The following is a 23,015-nucleotide window of genomic DNA, read 5'->3' as shown; positions in this document are numbered from 1 at the left end:
ATTTTGTTTGAAAATATGAACATTTTGTTTGAAAATATGAACGTTTTGTTTGAAAATATGAACATTTTGTTTGAAATATGAACGTTATGTTAAAAAATATGAAAATTTTGTTTGAAAATATGAAAATTTTGTTTGAAAATATGAACATTTTGTTAGAAAATATGAACATTTTGTTTGAAAATATGAATACTTTGTTTGAAATATGAACGTTATGTTTGAAAATATGAAAATTTTGTTTAAAAATATGAACATTTTGTCTGAAAATATGAACATTTTGTTTGAAAATATGAACATTTTGTCTGAAAATATGAACATTTTGTTTGAAAATATGAACGTTATGTTTGAAAATATGAAAATTTTGTTTAAAAATATGAAAATTTTATCTGAAAATATGAACATTTTGTTTGAAAATATGAACATTTTATTTGAAAATATGAACATTTTGTTTGAAAATATGAACGTTTTGTTTGAAAATATGAACATTTTATTTGAAAATATGAACGTTTTGTTTGGAAATATAAACGTTTTGTTTGAAAATATGAACATTTTGTTTGAAAATATGAACATTTTGTTTGAAATTATGAATATTTTGTTTGAAAATATGAACATTTTGTTTGAAAATATGAATACACTGTTTGAAAATATGAACGTTTTGTTGAAAATTCCCAATCTAAATTATAAGCATATCGATCAAGGTGCTCCTGATTTATGATCGGACATACAAACAAACAAACAGAGATTACTTCTTTATGTGCAAAGATTTTGTCAAGGTTGAAGACTTTAAAAAAAAAAGTTTATTCTGAGTATGTGAAAAATGAGCTTGTAGACTGATGGTGCACATAGTGTTGGAGGTATAATAAAAATTATAAATTTGTATCATAGTGTTGGAGGTATAATAAAAATTATAAATTTGTATCATAGTGTTGGAGGTATAATAAAAATTATAAATTTGTATCATAGTGTTGGAGGTATAATAAAAATTATAAATTTATATCATAATGTTGGAGGTAAAGTAAAAATTATAAATTTATATCATAGTGTTGGAGGTATAATAAAAATTATAAATTTATATCATAAAATAAATTTGATAAATTGTTTATTTCAACTTACTCCACTAAACTCCACTAAATGCTAGTGAAGTAACTTCATGTATTTTAACAGTTAAAGAATCTACTCTTTTGAGCTTTTTTTCTTTCTTTAGGAATTCTTTCGGGCGTTCAGCTGTACTTTTTGCCACACACTATGGACACAAATACGGAATCAGTCAATAATTGGAGTCAGTCTATCATTGGAATCAGTCTATTATTGGAATCAGTCGATCATTGGGATCAGTCAATCATTGGATTCAGTCTATCATTGGAATCAGTCTATCAAAAATAGATTCTAATACAATAGATGGCAACGTAGACTTTGTACTCTCTCAATACAGCTGTATTCTGACGTCACAAGTGTCAATTCAGTTTTTATGTCCGTCAAAGTTATCAATAATAGTTAAAATTTTAGAATAAAGTGCTTTTCTTACAGTAAAATATGTGCAATTTTATGTGTTATTTAGTTTCTGTTTTTACACTTTTTTATTTAAACTTGGAAAACATGTCAACTAATTGTCTCAATTTAGTTTTCCTTGTTATATTTGACACTTGTGACGTTGTGTATGATTGTTAATTTCTCTGTTGCCACCAATTGTACTTGATAATCTATTTGGTCTTTCATTGGAATCATTCAATCATTGGAACAAGTACATGGGATTAAGTAAATAATGTAATACTTTTTATAATATTTTTTTAAATCAATTAAAATCAAGCTACAGTTCCTTTTAATTGTGATTTATATTGACTGATATTGTGTAGAAAATTCCAAAGATCTATCCCTTCTGGAGACAAGACTGCCATTTCAGATGTTCTCATCCTCATCACTTACAATCTGTAATTTGTAAACTTTAAACTTTATTTCAAATCAGTTTTAAGATAACGTAATTTCAAGTAAAGCCTCGAAGTTTATGTCAGAGTAACAAAGGAATCCTAGAAAACCTTTTTCAAAGAAGAAAAATTATTGATATATCCTTTAATTTCTGTCGCAATTAAGGTTCTCTATAAAAGTGACTTCAGTATTTACGCAGAAATGAATTTGAAAGGAAGGTTACGGGTTCCTATGCGAATCAGACATGCTACTAGCTATGAATTAAGAATTACTTGAAATTATACCTTGAGTTCTTTAAAAGGAAATATTGTAATTTGAAGTGAATCTCCGGACTTCACTTAAAGGGAAAGCTTTCTCACTCTATTTGTTATAAATTAAAACCTTATTTTGATTAATAATGTAAAAGATAACGTCGTTTTTTTAGCTTCAAAAATGTTTAATTCTGTTATTTGATCAAACAGAGTGGGTACAAAATGCCCAGTAACAAAAAACGGCCAAAAACAAAACGCCGAATGAAACAAAATTCCCGATATTACAAAACGCCCAATGTCACAAAAAGCCCAATATGTTAAAAAATGCCCAATACAGCAAAAGGCCCCAAATCCCAAGGATTTAATGCAAGGAAAGTTATTTCAGAGGTGTACGCATCTTCTGTACTGCAGTGTACTGTCACTGGGCGGTAATATAATCACAAGACTGATGTCGAAGCCTGACATGGGATCCATCTTTCACATAAATAATCAATGAAATATTCTGGTCAAAGAAAACTAATATGTGAATTATCAAAATTATCAAAATTCAATGCTCGGATACTAAACGAACACTGTGGCATCTATTCTTGTTTACAAATTCCGCTCAGAGAGAACTGGTTTCAATATGTACACAGAGTATAAACAATTGCAATTAACTTTCCCTGCATTACATTCTTGCCAAATCCCAAAAAATAGCCACTAACCGGAAAAACGTCAAAAATTCTAAAATATTGGTTCAAAACGTAAATCAATTTTTTAATTAAAATCTTAGGAGTTACCATTTTTAACTTAAAAACGTCCAAACCTTTCAATTTAATACATACTGAGTAGGTTTTCACTGCATCTTTTTACAATTATTCTTCTTTTTAAAATAATAATAATACTAATTTGACAAATATAGTAAGTTGTCCTGCAATGCTCTACTAACTGCATCAGTGAGATTCCAGAAAAATGAGACGTTTGAAAAAAAAATTAGTAGAAATATTACGTTTCTTGTCAAAAAAAAAGAACATTACTTTCTCATTGATGTATCGTAACATTGGACGTCTTGTAACTTGTAAGTGGCGTTTAGTTGCAATTGAAGTTGTGTAACATTGGGCGTTTTGTACCCCTTTAAAGCCCAATTTTTGAAATAAAAAATTTAGAATATCTTCATTGTCGTCAACAGAAATTTTAATAATATATATATTTTGTTCAATATTATTTGAATTGTTTGAACCTTAAAACAAGAAAAACATACTTACCTGTGTCAACCCAGTAGATTTTCCATTTCTGAACAATATTTTTTTCAACAATAATACTTTGGATGACTTTGAACAGTCACTTTAAGCCAATATTTTGCTAAACTACTTCAGCAAGGGACATTAATTTATTCAGGGTTTTATAGGTTCTTTCTAATCATTTTCATGTATTTTAGAGAATTTATTCCCTGGATTGGAACAGCATTCTGGGTTTTCAGGGATATCTTTGGAGAGTTCAATTACTTCTTCACTTATGTTGTTGTGGCCACTGCACGTGTAAGTATGAACTGGCATTGCAGTCTCTTTTAATAAAAAAATACAATCGATTATATTATACTAGCCTTAGAGGGGGCTTCGCGCCCATCTTCTAAATTAATTGTGAACACGTTCTCTTAGTGAACATCGTAAAACAAAACAAAAATAATTCGCGGATTTTCACAAAAAATTTCGTGGATTTTCAAAATTTTAAAAAATTTAGTGGAGATCGAATTTTGATGTAGACAAATATTTGAAATTTTGATCATTCATAAACCTTCCCTGGGGTCCCTAGATGTCCCACAAAAAATTCGGGCCCGATCGGTTCAGCCGTTTTGACGTTTATTGGATACAAACAGACAGACAGACAAACAGACAGACAAGCCAAATTTACATATAGATTATATTATTATATTTAGTTTGTGTTTAACTCCAGCATGGGTTTATGGAATATGGTGACAACAATACGTTACTTCTACCTCTTCAATATACTCATCATACAGGTTTAGGAACCAATACCAATATGTACAATACTTCTACCTCTTCAATATACTCATCATACAGGTTTATGAACCAATATCAATATATACAATACTTCTACCTCTTCAATACCAATCCTAATTTGGATTTAAAGAGGCTGTAAGCATATTATATATCTTATAACTGTTTCAAGGTACACCCTGTATATTATATATCTTAAAACTGTTTCAAGGTACAGCCTGCATATTATATATCTTATAACTGTTTCAAGGTACACCCTGTATATTATATATCTTAAAATTGTTTCAAGGTACACCCTGTATATTATATATCTTATAACTGTTTCAAGGTACACCCTGTATATTTTTTATCTTATAAATGTTTCAAGGTACACCCTGTATATTATTTTAGGATATTTCTGATGCCAACATGCTGAAGCTTGGTAAACTGGTAAATATTAATAAATATTAATAATTACAGAGCTAGACTTTTGAATACTCAAAATCCCAATTGCTTGCTCTTGATATCCACAATGAGCACCATTGCATCTATAAAAATACTATATACCTTGTCCATATCTTCATTTTAGTTATTCCTCCATTGATCAAATAATATAATTGTATAAAGATTAGATTAATCTGCAGATCAACAAATCTTTACTTTTTATCCACAATACACAAGTTCCAATATTAGGACACCTATATATACTTTTTGAAAATCTTGTCATTTTGTCTCATTATTATGAAATATAAACATCTTGGGATTTCAATAGTTTTTAAATGTCAATTTTGGCTTTTTACTATGATTTTCTATATATAATGGTGACACTTTTTACTTTATACCTTTCATAAGGTATTATAACGAATAGAGATATTATAACAAATTAAGCGCAAGAAATAAGGCCCCATCAGTTCAGCTTTTTGTTGATTGAAAAATAAGAAAAGGCATACATAAACTTAAATTTAATGGCATATTTAGAGAGAAGATCTAAACATTTTTTTTTTACCTTTCCAATAAAAGACCAAACGTGTTTAAAATGCCAAGAGTAAAATTTATGATTTAACAAAAATATGGAATATCATTTAAAATAAAATTATTGGTACAATATCAACCACAGCGATCTTTCCCGTTTCCAAAGTCATGCATAATTTAGCTATATTAAGAGGAATTTGTTCAAAATTTGACCAGATTGTCCAACCAGAATTCACATCTTTATCTTTAAATTCAAAGTATATTTTATCAAAAACATTTTTTTCTTTTTTGATCTATTATTCTAGGTTATTGCTCTACACGTGCTCGGATCAATCTGTTTTGATCTGATCATGGCTTGGTTGGATGTTTTCCCTCTAATGGCAAAGGTACCATTATGAAAGTAAAATGAGGGTGGGGTTTCCAGCTGCCATGAGCCCTGCAAAACAACATCCGAGGCGCAGAATTGGCAAAATTTTATTCGAGTTCAGCATATTTATATTTTTCCTTTTTGTTTGAAAATATTAATTATTGAATTACTCTAGAGAATTTTAACTGCATATTTTCGGGAGGGCAGTTAAAAAAGGATATTTAATTTATAATTTTTTTTTTCATGTATATTAAAAACTTAAATATCTTAATACCCGGATTTTATTGAGCCAAATTTGACACTCTGGAATTGCATACTAATTAAAACTTCACATTGTACTTGTAAAGTAATCATATACAATTATAGGGAGGAATAGTGTACGCGATGGCATCTGAGGATCTATTTTATTCTCTGCCTGAAGTCCCCCCTACCCAAGCACTAAGCCAAGGAACCATAGAGTATTCATAAGAAGAATTAAATCAAATCTAGCATTTATCTTATACTTAATCATTCAGCTAATAGCACTGGAAGTTCTCCAGTTCATTTGAAGTACTTAACAGTATAAATCATACTAAAGATAGGGAAACGGAATGCAGTAAAACAAATGAATCTTTATTTTTACAATGAGTTCAATCCAATTAGGTCAGGGTCAAAAATCAGGTATGTTTGAAAAGACCAGAAAGTAATGCATAGTGCAGTAAGATTTGGGTTACTGTCATAGTCATAGTGCATGGATATTGGATAATGTCACAATGTGACTATATATCATTAATGATAGAAATTCAAATCCAGAAATTCAAATCCAAAGCTCAGATTGATAGCAAAATCTTGCCAAGCCCTACAAACCTAACTTTTTCCGGTTGGCTCGAAAGAAAATTAGCCTAAACCAAAGAAAACATTAAAAATATACAGAGGCAATTACATAACATAATAAATATAACCCTAAATCTGTATTTTGACCTTTCTTGCTCAATTGTGTCCAAAAATCTTATTATTTGAAGAAAAAAACTTACTTCCAATGTTGGGCTCGATCGATCGATTTGTTGGGTTACCTGAGGTAACCTGAGGCCAAATTTAAAAAGTTTGAGCCGCGGCTCAAATTTAAGCTCAAATATGGTTGGTTCCACTTAAAATTATATTCATTGTCTCAAGATTTAAGCCGGCGCTCAATTGAAACCGGTTTTTGGCGGATTTAAGACGCGGCTTAAATTCATTAATTTCGGACACTGGGGTGGAATGTCCCTCCCTCCTCTAGGTCAACTGATTCTGCGCATGCGTAAATCCTTCTCCTTATGAATAGTCTGTTGTAGGAACTTATATCTTGTTCACTATCGTCTACCAGGTGAAAAATAGACTGACCACGATATTTCGATTGACCCTATATTTACAGGGATACCAAAAGCTTTTCAAAATTGTTCACTTTAAACTTTTTCTGAACCAAAATCCTATTGCAATTTTTTTGTACAGAGCGTCCCTTATCATATTAGATTATCTCCAATCTTTAACGCCAAAATATGCACATAATACTCGAACAAATCTAGCATTTTCTGCAAACAAAATTTCTATTAGCCTTATTACACTTTTCAAAATGATTCATTCTTCTTAAATTTTCTCATTTGTCTCCCAAATCGTAATTTAGACCCATTGACACGATCTAATTTGATGTGGAACACCCTGAATCTGAACATTGATATTTTTTTTTAATTTCTGTCTCACTTTAAAAGTGGCCCATGAATTTTAAGTCAAAAACGAATTTTGTCAGATTGTCATGTTTTCAGATTAAGGTTTAAATATTGAGTATTTAACTCTGATAATAGAGGATCCCGTTCCCGTTCATGCTATAAAGACAGAATAGGGATGTGTATTGAATTTAACTCATTACATATTTTTTTCTAAGCTCATTGTTCAAGGAACCAATTTACTAAAACTAAGCTATGAAAGATATTTAATTTAGATGTGCAGTCTGTTTAAAATATCAAAGCGCTTTCAATGTAGATCCACGTTAAACTTCAGAAATTGCACACACCAGATTGCCTTGCAATCATATTTCCTCGTGTTCAAAACTTCAAGGGTTATTGAGAAGAACAATCAAAACTAGAGGAGTTACGAGATCACAAATTTGTACTGGACATGTCGCACACACATTTGACCTTAAGAGTGAAATAGTTGTTTTCTCTAGAGAATTAGAATTTATAACTTGAAGACAAACAGCAATATTCCAGTTAACTGAAACCTCAGGTGATCGTTTGAAGTACCAGACCAACTTTTAAGCGGGTAAAGCAGGTTGTACAGTATACAAACTGAAGATTACATGGGGCAAAAAAGGACAGCTCACCAAATGAAAATTGTCGCGCACAACATCTATGATTTCTTCTATCAGTGTTTAAGCTTTTTAGTTATAAATGCCCTCTTGTTCCAAAAATAAATATTAAAAATATAATATTAAATTTCAACCTAAATATTTTCAAGATGAGATTAAAGAGGTACTTATGAAAATGTCAAGGAGGTGAACCAATTTTTAAAGTTTAAATCTTAAAATATTTTCAAGATCGGATTAGGATTAAACAATCTTTTCATCCCACATATAATATTTGAAATAAAATGTGTTTGTTAAATACAAGGTAACCCACAAAAGATAAGAGTTTATTTAGTTCTTTTTCTTTCATTCAGGGTTCCAAAACTGGCTTATTTCTGTGCCTAATCATTTATTACACCATCAAAATACGGAGACACCAAAAATCAAGCTTTGAATTGTCATATTATAAGCGTTTTGGGTCGTCTTTACAGTCTCGTCCTTTGTGTGTATAAACCTGAATATGATTTAGGAAACTTCATAATTAAAAGTTTCTTTAAAGGGAAAGTCTTCAAATTTAAAGTTTAAACGTTACATGATGTGTTGATAATGTGTCGTTACTCGTTTCGGGTTTTTTCTGTGTTTACAAGATATGATTTTCAATGTCTTTCCTGTGCATAAATCCGCGGTCACTTTTACAGTAAACGCAATTTAAAATAATCACTTTTCAGATAAAAAAAAAACATAGATAGCTCAATTATTTTAGCCCGTGTACTTATGGTTTAACCCTATCTCNAAAAATTTTTGCAAAATTTTAAATAACCTGATTTTTAATCAAGAAAAACTAAAAATGTGCAAATTTCCTTTGACAGGTTGTTTGAAAAAATTTGCAATTTTTTTTCGCAAAACTTGTGCAATTCGTTTCCTTATGTCCAAGGCTTTCCAAAAAGCTAAATTTTATCAAAATCTGACAAGCGGAAGTGGGTCAAAAAAAGATTTAGTTTGTTACAGGAAAAAGCAGTCATTCAGGCAGAGTTCCTGAGGACTCAGGCAGTTAGTATTAAAGCCCGGTTTTAAGCCTAAAGAGAGGGCTTTGGGTATGTAGGAAAAGTCAGAAAATTTCAACAGCCTCAGACCAATACTTTTTGAGTTATGTAAAAAAAAACTACATGGGGGGTCAACTTGACCCCCCCCCCTCCAGCAGGAATAGGGTTAAAAGACTAGTTGTGATTCCGGCATGCAAATTCTTTATAAAACAAAATAAGGAAAGAAATAACGAATTTTATTTTAAATCTAACTTTTATGATTTTTTTAGATCTCTGTTTATCTGGCGAAAAGGTTTAAGTTCCGAAAGGTACAGTTTATCTTTTTTCAACGGAATTTCTTGATGTTACAGCTTTTTCTCCGATAACACTTTATTTTTAAATGCAAGAGGCTTTTTACAGTTCTTTAATTTTTTTACGTCAGAGGTTTTATCAAAGCTGAAAACTTTAGAATGGTGGATATCAGGATTAAGGCTTAAACCACTCTTTTTCTTAATATCCAGTTTAAATATTGCTTGTTCTCCACATGAATTTAAACTCCAGAGAAGCAACGTTATCTTCCAATTGGATATTTCATTCTAAAGTTTTCAGCTCATGATAACTAAATTTTTCATGTAAGTGATTTTTCATAGTCAGTTAATTTTTTATGTCAAAGGTTTTATTATGATAACTAAACTTTTCATGTCAGAGATATTTTATAGTTAGTTAATTTTTAATGTCAGAGAAATTTGATGTGTTTAATGATAATGATGTATTCTCTAACCAACCTCGTATTAAAGGTTGTTCATCCTGAGACTGTGTCATTTAACCAGTCTTGTATTAAAGGTTTTTAATGCTTAGGATGTGTCCTCTAACCAGCCTCGTATCAAAGGTTGTTAATGCTGAGGCTGTGTCATTTAACCAGTCTTGTATTAAAGGTTTTTAATGCTGAGGATGTGTCCTCTAACCAGCCTCGTATCAAAGGTTGTTAATGCTGAGGCTGTGTCATTTAACCAGTCTTGTATTAAAGGTTTTTAATGCTGAGGATGTGTCCTCTAACCAACCTTGTATAAAAGTATCAAAGGTTGTTAATGCTTAGGCTGTGTCATTTAACCAGTCTTGTATTAAAGGTTTTTAATGCTGAGGCTGTATGGTCTAACCAGCCTCGTATTAAAGGTTGTTAATGCTGAGGCTGTATCCTCTAACCAGCCTCGTTTCAAAGGTGTTCAATGCTGAGGCTGTATTCTCTAACCAGCCTCGTATTAAAGGTGTATAATGCTGAGGCTATATCCTCTAACTAACCTTGCATTAAAGGTGTTCAATGTTGAGGCTGTATTCTCTAACCGTATTAAAGGTGTTTAATTCTAAGGCTGTATCCTCTAACCAGTCTTGTATTAAAGGTGTATAATGCTGAGTCAATATCCTCTAACTAACCTTGTATTAACGGTGTTCAATGCTGAGGCTTAAACCTCTAACCAGCCTCCTCGAATAAGGGTGGTAATGCTCAGGCTATATCCTCTAACTAACCTCTTATTAAAGATGATTAATGCTGAGGCTGTATCCTCTATATAACCTCTTATTAAAGGTGTTTAATGCTGAGGCTGTATCCTCTAACAGCAACCTCGAATAAGGGTGGTAATGCCGAGGCTGTATCCTCTAATTAACCTCTTATTAAAGGTGTTTAATACTGAGGCTGTATCCTCTAACCAGCCTCCTCGAATAAAGTTGTTAATGCTCAGGCTATATTCTCTAATTAACCTCTTATTAAAGGTATTTAATGCTGAGGCTGTATCCTCTAACCAGCCTCGTATTTAAGGTGTTTAACTCTGAGGCTGTATCCTCTAATTAACCTCTTATTAAAGGTGTTCAATGCTGAGGCTGTATCCTCTAATCAGCCTTCTCGAATAAAGATGTTTAATGCTCAGGCTGTATTCTCTAATTAACCTTTCATTAAAGGTGTTTAATGCTGAGGCGTATCCTCTAATTAACCTCTCATTAAAGGTGTTTAATGCTGAGGCTGTATCCTCTAACCAGCCTCGTAAGAAAACTACGGCATTCAGTGCTCTAGTCAGTATCCTAGTGATGACTGCTGGATGCGTCTTCTTTGTAAATCACTTCTATGTGTAAGTTTTATTAATTGACAAGAAAATACATCTTTAAAGGGACAGAACGGCTATTTAAGGTAGTTGAACTGAGTATGCAGTGTTGTGGAAAGCTACTTTAGTTATGTGTAGGAACATATTTCTCAAAAGAAATTTGTCAATAAATCAATGCTATAATCAATTATTTCGTTTTCATCATTATATTGAATTTCTTATTTCCTTTGAATTTATTCGCAAACTTCTTCAAATTCTTCAAATGTCGTCTTTTCAATAATAATTCCAGAATACTGAGAAAATAGAAACTAATAATTGAACAAGATTATTTATTTTCAATGATAAGATTAAATTTTATTTTCTCAACCTGTTTCTTAACAACTAATAAGTTTACTGTAGAATTTTTTTGCATTTTATGTCGTCGTTATTTAATAATTTAAAACAAACTAATTCTGAAAACGTATACTCAGCATATATACTATAACTATACTACAGGCTGTCCCACATCATATTAGACCGTCAACGGGTCCAAATTGCGATTTTCGGGACTAATAAGAAAATTTAATTAGAATGAATCAATTTGAAAGATAACATAAGGCTTATATAAGAATTTTCTTGCGGAAAATGATAAGTTTTTCGAGTATTAAGGGTTTACTTTGTCGTTAAGGATTAGAGATAATCTAATATGATATGGGACGCTCTGTATATATATATATACGTATACTATAACCTCGTTGATCCATCCCCAAAGTAGGAGTTTTAAACAAAGAGAATAGAATATATTCTATTCTCTTTGGTTTTAAACGTCGAATTTGCGCTCAAACTCAGGATTTACAGATCTTTAAAAAGTTTTATATCTCTCAAATGAATCCTAAAGAAGCTTTCCACAACACTACATACTGAGTTCAACTACCTTAAGCCGGTCTGTCCCATTAATTCTCGTAATTTTAAGTGACCCTCATCTAAAGAGGGTCATGTTGGATTCACAACTCTTGAACCCTTAATCTGATCCATTATGTGGCAGATAACGTCGTTTCTCTAGCTTCAATCTTGTTTAATTTAAATAATTTTTCCATTGTTTCAGAAGCTGAAAAGACGCAAGTCATTTTTGTAAAAAAAACAACTGAAAATAATCAGGTTTTAAGAAAAAATTTTAAAGGGTACCGTTGTGAATCAAACACTTCACTATATCAATAGAGGGTCACTTAAAAATACGTTTTCTATCTCTGTAATTCGAGTTTTACAATCCCTTCACATCAATATTGTAGTATTTACAACAGCATTATCTATACAATCCCTTCACATCAATATTTCTAGCATTTACAACAGCAATATCTATACAATACCTTCACATCAATGTTGTAGTATTTACAACAGCAATATCTATACAATCCCTTCACATCTATATTGTATTATTTACAACAGCAATATCTATACAATACCTTCACAACAATATTTGTAGTATTTACAACAGCAATATCTATACAATTTCACATCAATATTTGTAGTATTTACAACAGCAATATCTATACAATCCCTTCAAATCAATATTTGTAGCATTTACAACAGCAATATCTATACAATACCTTCACATCAATATTTGTAGCATTTACAACAGCAATATCTATACAATCCCTTCACATCAATATTGTAGTATTTACAACAGCAATATCTATACAATCCCTTCACATCAATATTTACAACAGCAATATCTATAAAATCCCTTAACATCAATATTGTAGTATTTACAACAGCAATATCTATACAATACCTTCACATCAATATTTTTAGCATTTACAACAGCAATATCTATACAATTTCACATCATATTTGTAGTATTTACAACAGCAAGAATGAGAACAAACCTATACAGTCTACGCAGCCGTATCCAGAGTTTACGCAGTCGTATCCAGAGGTTATGCAGTCGTATCCAGAGTTTACGCAGCCGTATCCAGAGTTTACGCAGTCGCATCTAGAGTCTACGCAGCATCGTCTCGACTCTGTTAAGAATATCAGCGATCTTCTTCTGATTGACCAAGTAAGAAAGTTTGAATATTTCAGGACCAGAATAAATGATTTTCAAGAAGTTGTTGAACTACATAGAGAAGGTTCACTACATATCTTTACGCCGGTTCAACTTGAACTTTTAAATTTTGAACTATCCTAGCTGGGGCTAAAGCCGAGTTCTGTTTCAGCCAATAGATTGATTAACCCGATATTTGCGACGCTCTGATTGGTTGGAATTGTCGGGAAATTTGTCTGCATCCAGTGAATTTACAGTAGGTTTGTTCAAAGTCTTGAATTTTGAATAGGTGATTCAGGATTTGAGCCAGCAAGCACTTGAGAATAAGTTAAACCAGCGGTAGTTAGTTTAGCAACCTCTTTCAAATTCATTAAATTTGGTCCCTTATAAACTTTTAGGCTTTAATTTTGTTGCCTTTCTTAATCCAAACTTTGGTAGTCGGTAAAAATTTATTCTATGAGAAGAATAGATTTTTAATGGTTTTATTTAATTCAGACTGAACATTAAACAAACAATACTTCTTTTGACATTGTCGAAAAATCTTCTTTATGAATATTCAACAATTGCAATTTATTTATTGTAAATGTATACATCTTAGATTACTTTGGTCAATTCAACAACTACATCTTCACTTCAGGCTCATCATTAAACATAAAACATAGAACAATGAAATTGAGTCTTTGCCACAAACTCATTTTCTAATACCTATATCGGTTTAACTCAGTGTCGTACCCATGACACGACAGCATTTACATTTTTTTCTAAGCAGGAAATTTTCCAAAAACCTAGGCATTTGGGAAATTTCCCAGATACCCAGGCATTTGGGAAATTTATTTCCCAGATACCCAGGCATTTGAGAAATTTCCCAGATACCCAGGCATTTGGGAAATTTCCCAGATACCCAGTCATTTGGGAAATTCCCCAAATTCCTATAGGTATTTGAGGGTGGTATATTTTTAAGATTTTGGAAATTTCTCAAATGCCTGGGTACTTGAGAAATTTTACACATACCTAGGCCTTTGGGAAATTTCCCAGATACCCAGGGATTTGAGAAATTTCCCAGATACCTAGGCATTTGGGAAATTTCCCAGATACCCAGGCATTTGGGAAATTCCTATTTTTGACATTTTTGATAATTGCTGTCACTCCCTCGTCGTACCCCTTACATATTTCAAACTATTAATTCTGTTAAATAAAAATATCTACGTTTGAAATATAGAACCTTCGCACCATATCACGTTGCAAAGATATCGGGATTAGAAAATGTTAGTTTGTTTCAAAGATTCATTCTCATTTATTAATATATAATCTATAATTCTAAGCCAGTTTTATTAATATATAATCTATAATTCCAAACCAAAAAAATTAATATATAATCTATAATTCCAAACCAGTTTTATTAATATATAATCTATAATTCCAAACCAGTTTTAAAGCAAATCAATCCTAGTTGAGAGAAAATCCCTATCCTAGAGAACTGTGACTTACGATCACATTTTAATCTTTAAAACACTTTTGTTCTTTTTTGTCGGCATATGCGTTTTAAACGAAAAAGTTTAAAAGAGAAAACTCCGTAAGTTTAAAGATTGTGGTACAACGTGATTGAATTTAAATAGAAGAAACCGAATGCATCTTGTCCTGTCCGGTCGGGGTGCAGAAATTTTAAGGAGTATAATTAGATTCATGTGCAAAAAAAAACAAAAAAAAATATTTCAAGAAACCCCCATATGTATTTTTTCATTATGTTTAAATAAATTGCCTCTGTGGATTAGACGCTTAACTATGCCACAAAATTCAGGAAATGATTAAAATTGATTTCAAAGTCTAGGTAAAAAGGAATTATAGTACTTCTAAAAAATTTAAATCTACTTTTCCTCTTTAATTGATCAAATCTTGAAACTTGATTTTTTAACTGTACAGGTTTTAAAAAGTAGATTGTTTACAATGAAAGAAGCTTTAAAACAAATTTTAGCTTTCAACGAAAAAAAAATTAATCACATTTTATTCAATTTTTAACAGAAGCTGCAAACCCTGTACACTGAGGTCAATTCTCTTCGTGTTCGCCTACCTGGTCCCATGTAAGTACCAGTACTTAAGCATTTACCGGTACAAACATTTACCGGTACAAGCATTTACCGGTACAAGCATTTACTGATACAAGCATTTACCAGTACAAGCATTTACCAGTACAAACATTTACCAGTACAAACATTTACCGGTACAAGCATTTACCGGTACAAGCATTTACCGATACAAGCGTTTACCAGTACAAGCATTTACCAGTACAAACATTTACCAGTACAAGCATTTACCAGTACAAGCATTTACCAGTACAAGCTTTTACTAGTACAAGCATTTACCAGTACAAGCATTTACCGGTACAAGCATTTACCAGTACAAGCATTTTCCGGTACAAGCATTTACCGGTACAAGCATTTACCAGTACAAGCTTTTACCAGTACAAGCATTTACCGGTACAAGCTTTTACCAGTACAAGCATTTACCAGTACAAGCATTTACCGGTACAAGCTTTTACCAGTACAAGCATTTACCGGTACAAGCTTTTACCAGTACAAGCATTTACCGGTAAAAGTATTTACCGGTACAAGCTTTTACCAGTACAAGCATTTACCCGTAAAAGTATTTACCGGTACAAGCTTTTACCGGTACAAGCTTTTACTGGTAGCATCTTTTTTGTGAACAAACTAAATTGTTTGTTAAATATGGTGTCGTATGATCGTTCGGATAAACTTGAAAAACCGGTAGTTTTTTTTCCTGAACGAATAAATTTTCAGAAAAATTCAAAAACTATAAATTTTTTTATGAACGTGTGGAAGACGATGCCTGGCCGCGTTAAACTAGTTCCACAAGATTCAACAGAATGAGATAGAACGGATACGGGGCATTAGTACTGATATCATCTCTACAGTCTACACGTGCGATATCGATATTGACTCTAGTTCTGAACCCTCTAGTAATAAGTTATAAGAAATATATATACTGGAAGTTATTTATGCGTTTTATTAGAGTCTGACTCACGTCCTCTATAAACGAACATTTCTTTCTAACACACTTTTAAAAACGATACTTTTTTTCTGAATGAAAAATTTTTTGATTTTTTTTAAAAAAACGATCGTTTTTTTCTCTGAAAGAACGATTTTCTTGAACGAACAATTTTACTGAACATTCATTCAGTGAGAAAACGAAGGAAATAAATAGAAAATGAACGATAATTTTGAGAACAAACGAAATAATTTTTTTAAATTGAAAGAAAACGAACGAAATGGAAAATATAGCGCTAAACTTAATCTGGAGATAGATAATTTCTCTGAGCAACTTCAAAGTTTATCTTTTTGCATGCTTGCCATAATAAAAACCGTATTCTTAAAGGCTAGTTTTTTTAATAATTAACAAATAACCATAATTTTTAATTATTTTTCTAAACAATTTATAACAAAATTTGCCACAACTCTTCAGAAATTAAAAACATGGTAACCCTAGAACGAAAACATCTTTACACTAGGTGTAGCGTTTATCTTCAACAAGAAGCTACGAGGCTTTGTGTTCAGAGCTCTTCAAAACTATTCTCTTCAAGCACTATTGCATGATTACTATAGGTAAAACTTGGGTTTTTAACGGAAGTGGGTTTTACTTGTTTGCAATTGCGAGCCCATGTAATTGTAAACTCCACTTGAAGTTCCGCCCATTTACATACAATTTTGCGCAATTCGACAACGGTTGCGTGCAATTCCACTGCAATTGCAGGTAATTCCTCGCAACAGAATTCCGATTGGAAACCCTAGGTAAAACTAAGCCTGGTTCAAGGATGTAATGCAAGGAAAGTTATTTCAGAAGTGTACACATCTTTTGTACTGCAGTGTACTGTCTCTGGGCGCTAATGTAAACACAAGAAGGATGTCGAAGCCTGTCATGGGATCCATCTTTCACATAAAAAAATTAATGAAATATTATGGTCATAGGAAACTATTATGCGAATTATCAAAATTATCAAAATTTGATGCTTTTAACCTCCTCGGATACTAAACGAACACTGATGCATCTATTCTTGTTTACAAATTCCGCCCAGAGAGAACTGGTTTCAATATGTACGCAGAGTATACACGACCGCAATTAACTTTCCTTGCATTACATTCTTGGCCTGGTTTATTAATTGAGGCATAAAACTAATGAAAAATCAAGATTTTAAGATAAGATACTGTTTAGAAACATGAGCACATTTGTTATAATTTATACAAATGATGACATAGAATATTAAAAGCGATAAAAATTAACATCTAGAATAGGTTCGGGGACTTACTAAATAATATAAATAATCATCAGAAACAAATAATCCTTTTATAACTTTAACATTTCAAATTTTTAGTCATTTTTAAGTTAAGCAAAATGTTTTATAGCTTTTTAAAAAATTTATTTTTTTAATCAATTTTACCTAGAATCAAAGCAAAAAAAAAAATTGAATCTCAATCCTGTAAAACACGTTTACAAAAAAGAATAAGTAATTTTCACAAAAGTATAAGTTACGATGTTTTATAATAACTTCTTTGAGTGGTACAACCGTAAAATGCTATGAGTTGAGATTCTGGATTTTGTAAATTTACAAAATCAGCTAATTTTTATCCGTTTTAAAGGGAAAAAGTTGAATTTTGCACAAATCATATAGAATTTAAATTTACTTTTAAAAAAAACTAAAATGTGAACCAGAAAACTAAAAAGTAGGATGCTAACTTGTAAGCTCGAGTTATGACTTTAAATAGTCTAGTAAACATGAGACAGACACAGTGTGCAATGTAAACAGACCCATTTTGCTTAATCAGTGATTTAATAAGTTAACATTCAAACTTGCTTTGTAACAAGATTTAACCACTTGAGGATTCCTGTTAGTCAGCTTTCTGGTTCTCATTGTATTGAAAAGTATTATGTATTATTTGAAAGACCAAAGAGACGAGTTAGTCCAATGAATGTCCCTGAAGCAAAAGGGAGAGTTGAACTTGAACCCAAACCTCGTACAAGGTATAATAAGACTTTTCTATGTAAATCTTCATAAAACATTGTTTAAACAATTTATTTAAATTTTTTTTCATCAAATGGTATGTTATACTATTATGGAGCATTCTTGTAAAAGCCAATTTCATTTCTTAATGTTCAGTACTGGCCACATATTCATAAAATATATTGGTATTTAAAAAACCCTCTATTACTAGAGCGGCATGTCCGATACTCAAGCATGTATAATCTAAAAACTCTGATCTGATTAAAGTAAATGCCATCTTTATCTTTTCATTTACAATTTTTTTTTATAAAATACAGGGTTTTATTTATAACAAAAAATGCAGTGTTTATCAGGAAGCCTGAGAGATACTATTTATTTTTCACCCTAATAGATTATCAAGTACTAGAATCTATTTCGTTTTCACCCAAATAGATTATCAAGTACTAGAATCTATTTGGTTTCATCCAAATAGATTATCAAGTACTAAAATCTATTAGAAACAAAACCTCTCCGAACCCTAATTTTAATCGAAAATCTGTGGTCTATACTGAAAGTCGGGAGTCATTGTGTAAAAAAAATATATACATATTTATACCATTACCGACGCTTTTCTTTATATATTAGATATGTTTTTATGCAACTTAAAGGGCCTGTAAGCGTTATTTCAAGTGACCCTGCTTGCAAAGATGGCAATGCTTGATTCTCGACAGAATCCTTAAAAGATGAATAGAGAATAAATTATATTTCACTGTTCATAATTTTGAAACCTGATTATTTTCAACTGTGCAGATTCTTTATAAAAATGATTTGGAAATTTCTCCTGCAGGCTGCAGAAAAGTATATAAGAATAATCAGAGTTTAAAACTTTTAAACCTAGAACATCAACAATATCATCCACATTATTGATCAAATAAAGGTTTCAAGAGTACCTTTGTGAATCGGACATTGTCATCTTTGCATGGAGGGTCACTTGAAATTACGCTTTTAATATGAATTATGATAGGGAAAGATCTGCTAAAAATTACGCTTAAAATTGTATCATTTCTTTTATGTTATTAACTAAAAATCTAAATTTCAAGGCCCAGACTCGAAGCACATCGAAGCAGACGTTCCATTGACATGGGGTACAATATCATAACTCATTTTATTCAAATCTATGTTTCATCTTGTATTAAATTTATTAAAATTTCAAAAGCATTTTTTGCGGCTATATGGGTCAAGTTAAGTTTTGAAAAGACGTAATAGCAAAATTAAACAAATACCATCTGGAAAATCTTTCAATTACGCAAAATTTTAAAAATCCAATATGTCAATTTTTTTCAGGGAAATAGAATTCACTTTAACACACAACTCAGGTATTTTAACCTTAATTGAGATTTGAGACGGAAAACAAAACTATTAAAATAATTGAATTTAAGGATCAGTATTGATTGAAGCTGAGATACACACAGCCTTTACAACAGTTAAGACTGAGAACTATGAAGACGACCTCATCGAAACTTTTCCCGGACATTGTGAAATAGACACAAGGACGAGGTAAAATTGACATTGTGACCTCGTAGCTCCTCTAAAAAATATCCGGTTACACATTGGAAAAGCTCTTCATTAATTAGAAGTTTTTTTATTTGAATATTTAAATTGTATGTACAGTTTAGCGTGACCATGGGCAAAGCATGATAATTTTTGTTGTCCGCTTTACAGATACATTGGATAGAAATCAGACATTACAGTTATCATTTAGTTTTGCTACTGAGAAGTATGAAGACGACCTCATCGAAAATATTCCTGATAATGCTCCCGGGCACAGTGAACTAGACAGAAGGAAAAGGTAAAATTCATCTGACTTTGTGACCTCGATAGCTGCTCTATAGCTTTAATCTAACACAATAATATGAGTAAAAGAACAAATTATCCAGTTACAAATTAGAATAGCTCTTCAATGGCCAGGAGTTTTAATTGAATATTTTCATTTCATGTTGTCCGCTTTAGATACATTGAATAGAAATCAAAATAGGATCAATTTTTCATTATAGTTATCATTTAGTTTTGCTAGTGAGAATTATGAAGACGTCCTCATCAAAACTATTCCTGATAATGCTCCCGGGCATTGTGCACGCGACAGAAAGAGGTAAAATTTATCTGACTAAAACCATTTGTTTTGTAACAACCAAAATGCACTAAAGATTGCTATAATGTTGTATTCCTATTCCATTGTTTTCTGGTTATCACTGTAAGATTTTAGGTAAAATTTACTAAACTTTAAAGTGACACGGGCACAGCAAGTTCATTGATGTTGCTGTCAGGTTTACAGATACATTGAATAGAAATCACACATTTAGTTCTGCTAGCGAGAGTTATGAAGATGACCTGATCGAAACTATTCATGATGGGCACAGTGAACTAGACGGAAGGACGAGGTAAAATTGTGACCTCGAAGCTCCTACAGCGTTGATCTTGAGCACAAGTTTATGAAGAAGAAAAAGGAATTGAGTCTTACCCAAAAACTCTAATTTTCTCATCCCTATATTTTTTCAACCTGATGGTGTAAATCTTTGATTATTTGATCTAACAAATCTTATGGTTGAAAAAATCTGAGGTTCAACGACATCGGGTTGCAAAGATATTGGGAATAGAAAACCAGTGTTTGTGGCACAGATTAAATTTCTATATATTTCTATACATATTAGAGAAGCAAAACATTGTTGTTCTTCTCAATACCTCTTCAATATTTAGGAGTTATAATTAAAAACATTTTAGATTTGAATCGTACCTGCAAATTGCACTCCGTTGGTTAGTTTTTGGATCGTTCTTTGGCTATATTTTTGTCAGGGTCCAAATTTGGCACAGTGTTACAAGGGCAATTGTTGTAATTAAAAAGAAAGAAGATATTGTAAAAAACGAACCAAAAACGAACCGAATATGAACCAAAAACGAACCAAAAACGATTTAAATATGTCGAACGGGCCGGTTATATGATAGTTACCTAACTAGCTGTGTGCTCAGTTAGCTGTACTGCACACTTACAACTGTTTACAAATAATGATATACTATAGTTTAGGCCATTACGCTCAATTAGTAAAGGATTATAGTGTACATAATTACTCTATACACTATTACCTCGTTGGTTATAACTATCGTTTTTTTTTAATATTATTGAAGATAAAAATGTTTCATCGTTAAAATGAAGAATTTTTAAATCTTAAAAGTTTATTAAAAAAAAAATTCAACAATAAAAACAATTTTCGTGCAATTTACTTTAGTTTAACGCGTAAAGAGATGGTTGGTGAAGAAAGTTCTAGAAGATTAAATGAGATGGTTGGTGAAGAAAGTTCTAGAAGAATAAATGAGATGGTTGGTGAAGAAAGTTCTAGAAGAATAAATGTTGATTCAACAGAACAAATTCAGTTTAATCTTCCTGGACAGATAATGGAGTAATTATAATAAAAATAGTTAAAAACAAAAATTATCATTTACTTATGTAAGTCCATATACACTTTACTGTCCACTAAACATGGCGGTTGAAATAATTTGAAATAAAAAAGTTTAAGCCCCCCCCAATAAAATTTCTGACCACTGTATTTGGGAACTGTAGTTTAAGTCAACAAAAGCATAAAAGCTAATTTTCAGTAGTTTACATATATATTAACAACGATCAGAATACATAACATAGCTTTAACAATGGTTACATGATGATAAAAAAAGCAAATTCAAGAAAATATTTTTTGTAAAGAAATTATTTGAGCACTAATAATTAAGCAGAAGGAAATTCTTTTTTAGAATAATAATACACGTAGATGGAACGGAGAAATAATAACAACAATCATCTATTCATAGATTTCTACATTTTTTACATGAAGTGTTAAACAGACATATATAACAGATACATAACAAGGATGATCAATTTTTATCATTCCACTTTGCATATGATTAGTTTTAAATATTAAAAAATAACAAAAGACACTTTTTTCTCAAATTAAAGTTATTAAGTTTAAGGTTAAATACCTCAATATTGATCATGCAATATAGCAACCAAAGAACATAGGAATGATTGAAAATAATAATCTTTCTAGACAGTCCAAAAACAAGTACAAAGAAGATGCTTAAAGCTTTTACAGATTGTTTAACTAATTTATGCCCTGCTGTACAGCTTCTTTAACTAATTTATGTACTGCTGTACATATTGTCAAACTAATGTACGGCTGTAAATATTGTTAAACTAATTAATGTACTGTTGTACAGATTGTCAAACTAATTAATGTACTGCTGTACAGCCATAGAGAATAGAATATATACTAGAGGGGAATTTAAAGAATCTCTCGGTATGAATTTTTTCAGTCCCTTTCAGCCTGAAAGGGAGTTGTTCAAAGTGTACAAATCATGTTAATGTTCACAAATTATATGCAGTAGAGTACATTAATACAGTATGTTCCCTAGACTATTCATTTCAATTTCGAATTTTTTAAACTGTTAAATAAACTCTTTAATGAATTAGGTGAATAAAAAACATCATTTGATTTATAGTTATAACGGAAAATCATCATTTGTAAAGTGAAAGGCATAGAGTCTATGTGAAATGATCATTGGTCAATTATGAAACCAGCCTATTTCATAATTTAGTTTTCTTTTAACAATAATTTTAGATTTTATATAAAATAATATTCCAGGGCCCAAAAGGTTATATAGCATAAATTTTTTTTTTGCGATAACTCAAAAAGTATTGAGCTAAAAAGCTCAGATTTTCTGACTTTTCTAACTAACACATGCCCATCACTTAAGGCTAAAAGCTGGGTTTTTATACCTACTGCCTGAGTCCTCAGGCATACTGCCTAAATGCCTTATTTTACCCATACTAGACTAAATATATAATTCCAGTCGTTGCATTTCAACATTTCATGACACTTTGGAAAGCCTATAACAAAAGCAACCAGATTGCACAATTTTTGCAGAGAAATTTTGCAGTTTGCACAGATTTTTGCACAGACGCCATTAAAGGGAATTTGCATATATTCTGTTCTTCTTAAATAGGTTTAAGAAATTATGAAGATGTTTTTGCAGATTTAAATTTGCTGGGTCAAGAACTTTTC

At 31.2% G+C, this 23,015-nt stretch overlaps 2 protein-coding genes across 2 annotated transcripts; both read left to right on the top strand.

The window, feature by feature from the left end:
- The first annotated feature begins 1,662 nt into the window (after nt 1-1,662).
- LOC111700459 (uncharacterized) lies at nt 1,663-13,603 on the top strand. Its single transcript, XM_023471367.1, has 11 exons — nt 1,663-1,925; nt 3,589-3,688; nt 4,087-4,170; nt 4,559-4,597; nt 5,425-5,505; nt 5,853-5,944; nt 9,095-9,133; nt 9,663-9,693; nt 10,758-10,924; nt 12,734-12,935; nt 13,519-13,603. The coding sequence occupies exons 3-11, from the start codon at nt 4,105-4,107 to the stop codon at nt 13,567-13,569; spliced, it is 768 nt and encodes a 255-aa protein (XP_023327135.1). The 5' UTR covers nt 1,663-1,925; nt 3,589-3,688; nt 4,087-4,104; the 3' UTR covers nt 13,570-13,603.
- Nucleotides 13,604-14,942: 1,339 nt separating this feature from the next.
- Nucleotides 14,943-21,394, top strand: LOC111700469 (uncharacterized). Its single transcript, XM_023471386.1, has 10 exons — nt 14,943-14,998; nt 16,444-16,537; nt 17,874-17,951; nt 19,011-19,055; nt 19,255-19,286; nt 19,350-19,467; nt 19,673-19,759; nt 19,976-20,059; nt 20,271-20,348; nt 21,192-21,394. The coding sequence occupies exons 3-10, from the start codon at nt 17,896-17,898 to the stop codon at nt 21,364-21,366; spliced, it is 675 nt and encodes a 224-aa protein (XP_023327154.1). The 5' UTR covers nt 14,943-14,998; nt 16,444-16,537; nt 17,874-17,895; the 3' UTR covers nt 21,367-21,394.
- Nucleotides 21,395-23,015: the final 1,621 nt, after the last annotated feature.

The sequence above is a fragment of the Eurytemora carolleeae genome, unplaced genomic scaffold (genome assembly GCF_000591075.1).
Source record: "Eurytemora carolleeae unplaced genomic scaffold, Eaff_2.0 scaffold400, whole genome shotgun sequence".
Classification (NCBI taxonomy): Eukaryota; Metazoa; Arthropoda; class Copepoda; order Calanoida; family Temoridae; genus Eurytemora; species Eurytemora carolleeae.
This window is presented reverse-complemented; position numbering and strand designations above follow the sequence as displayed.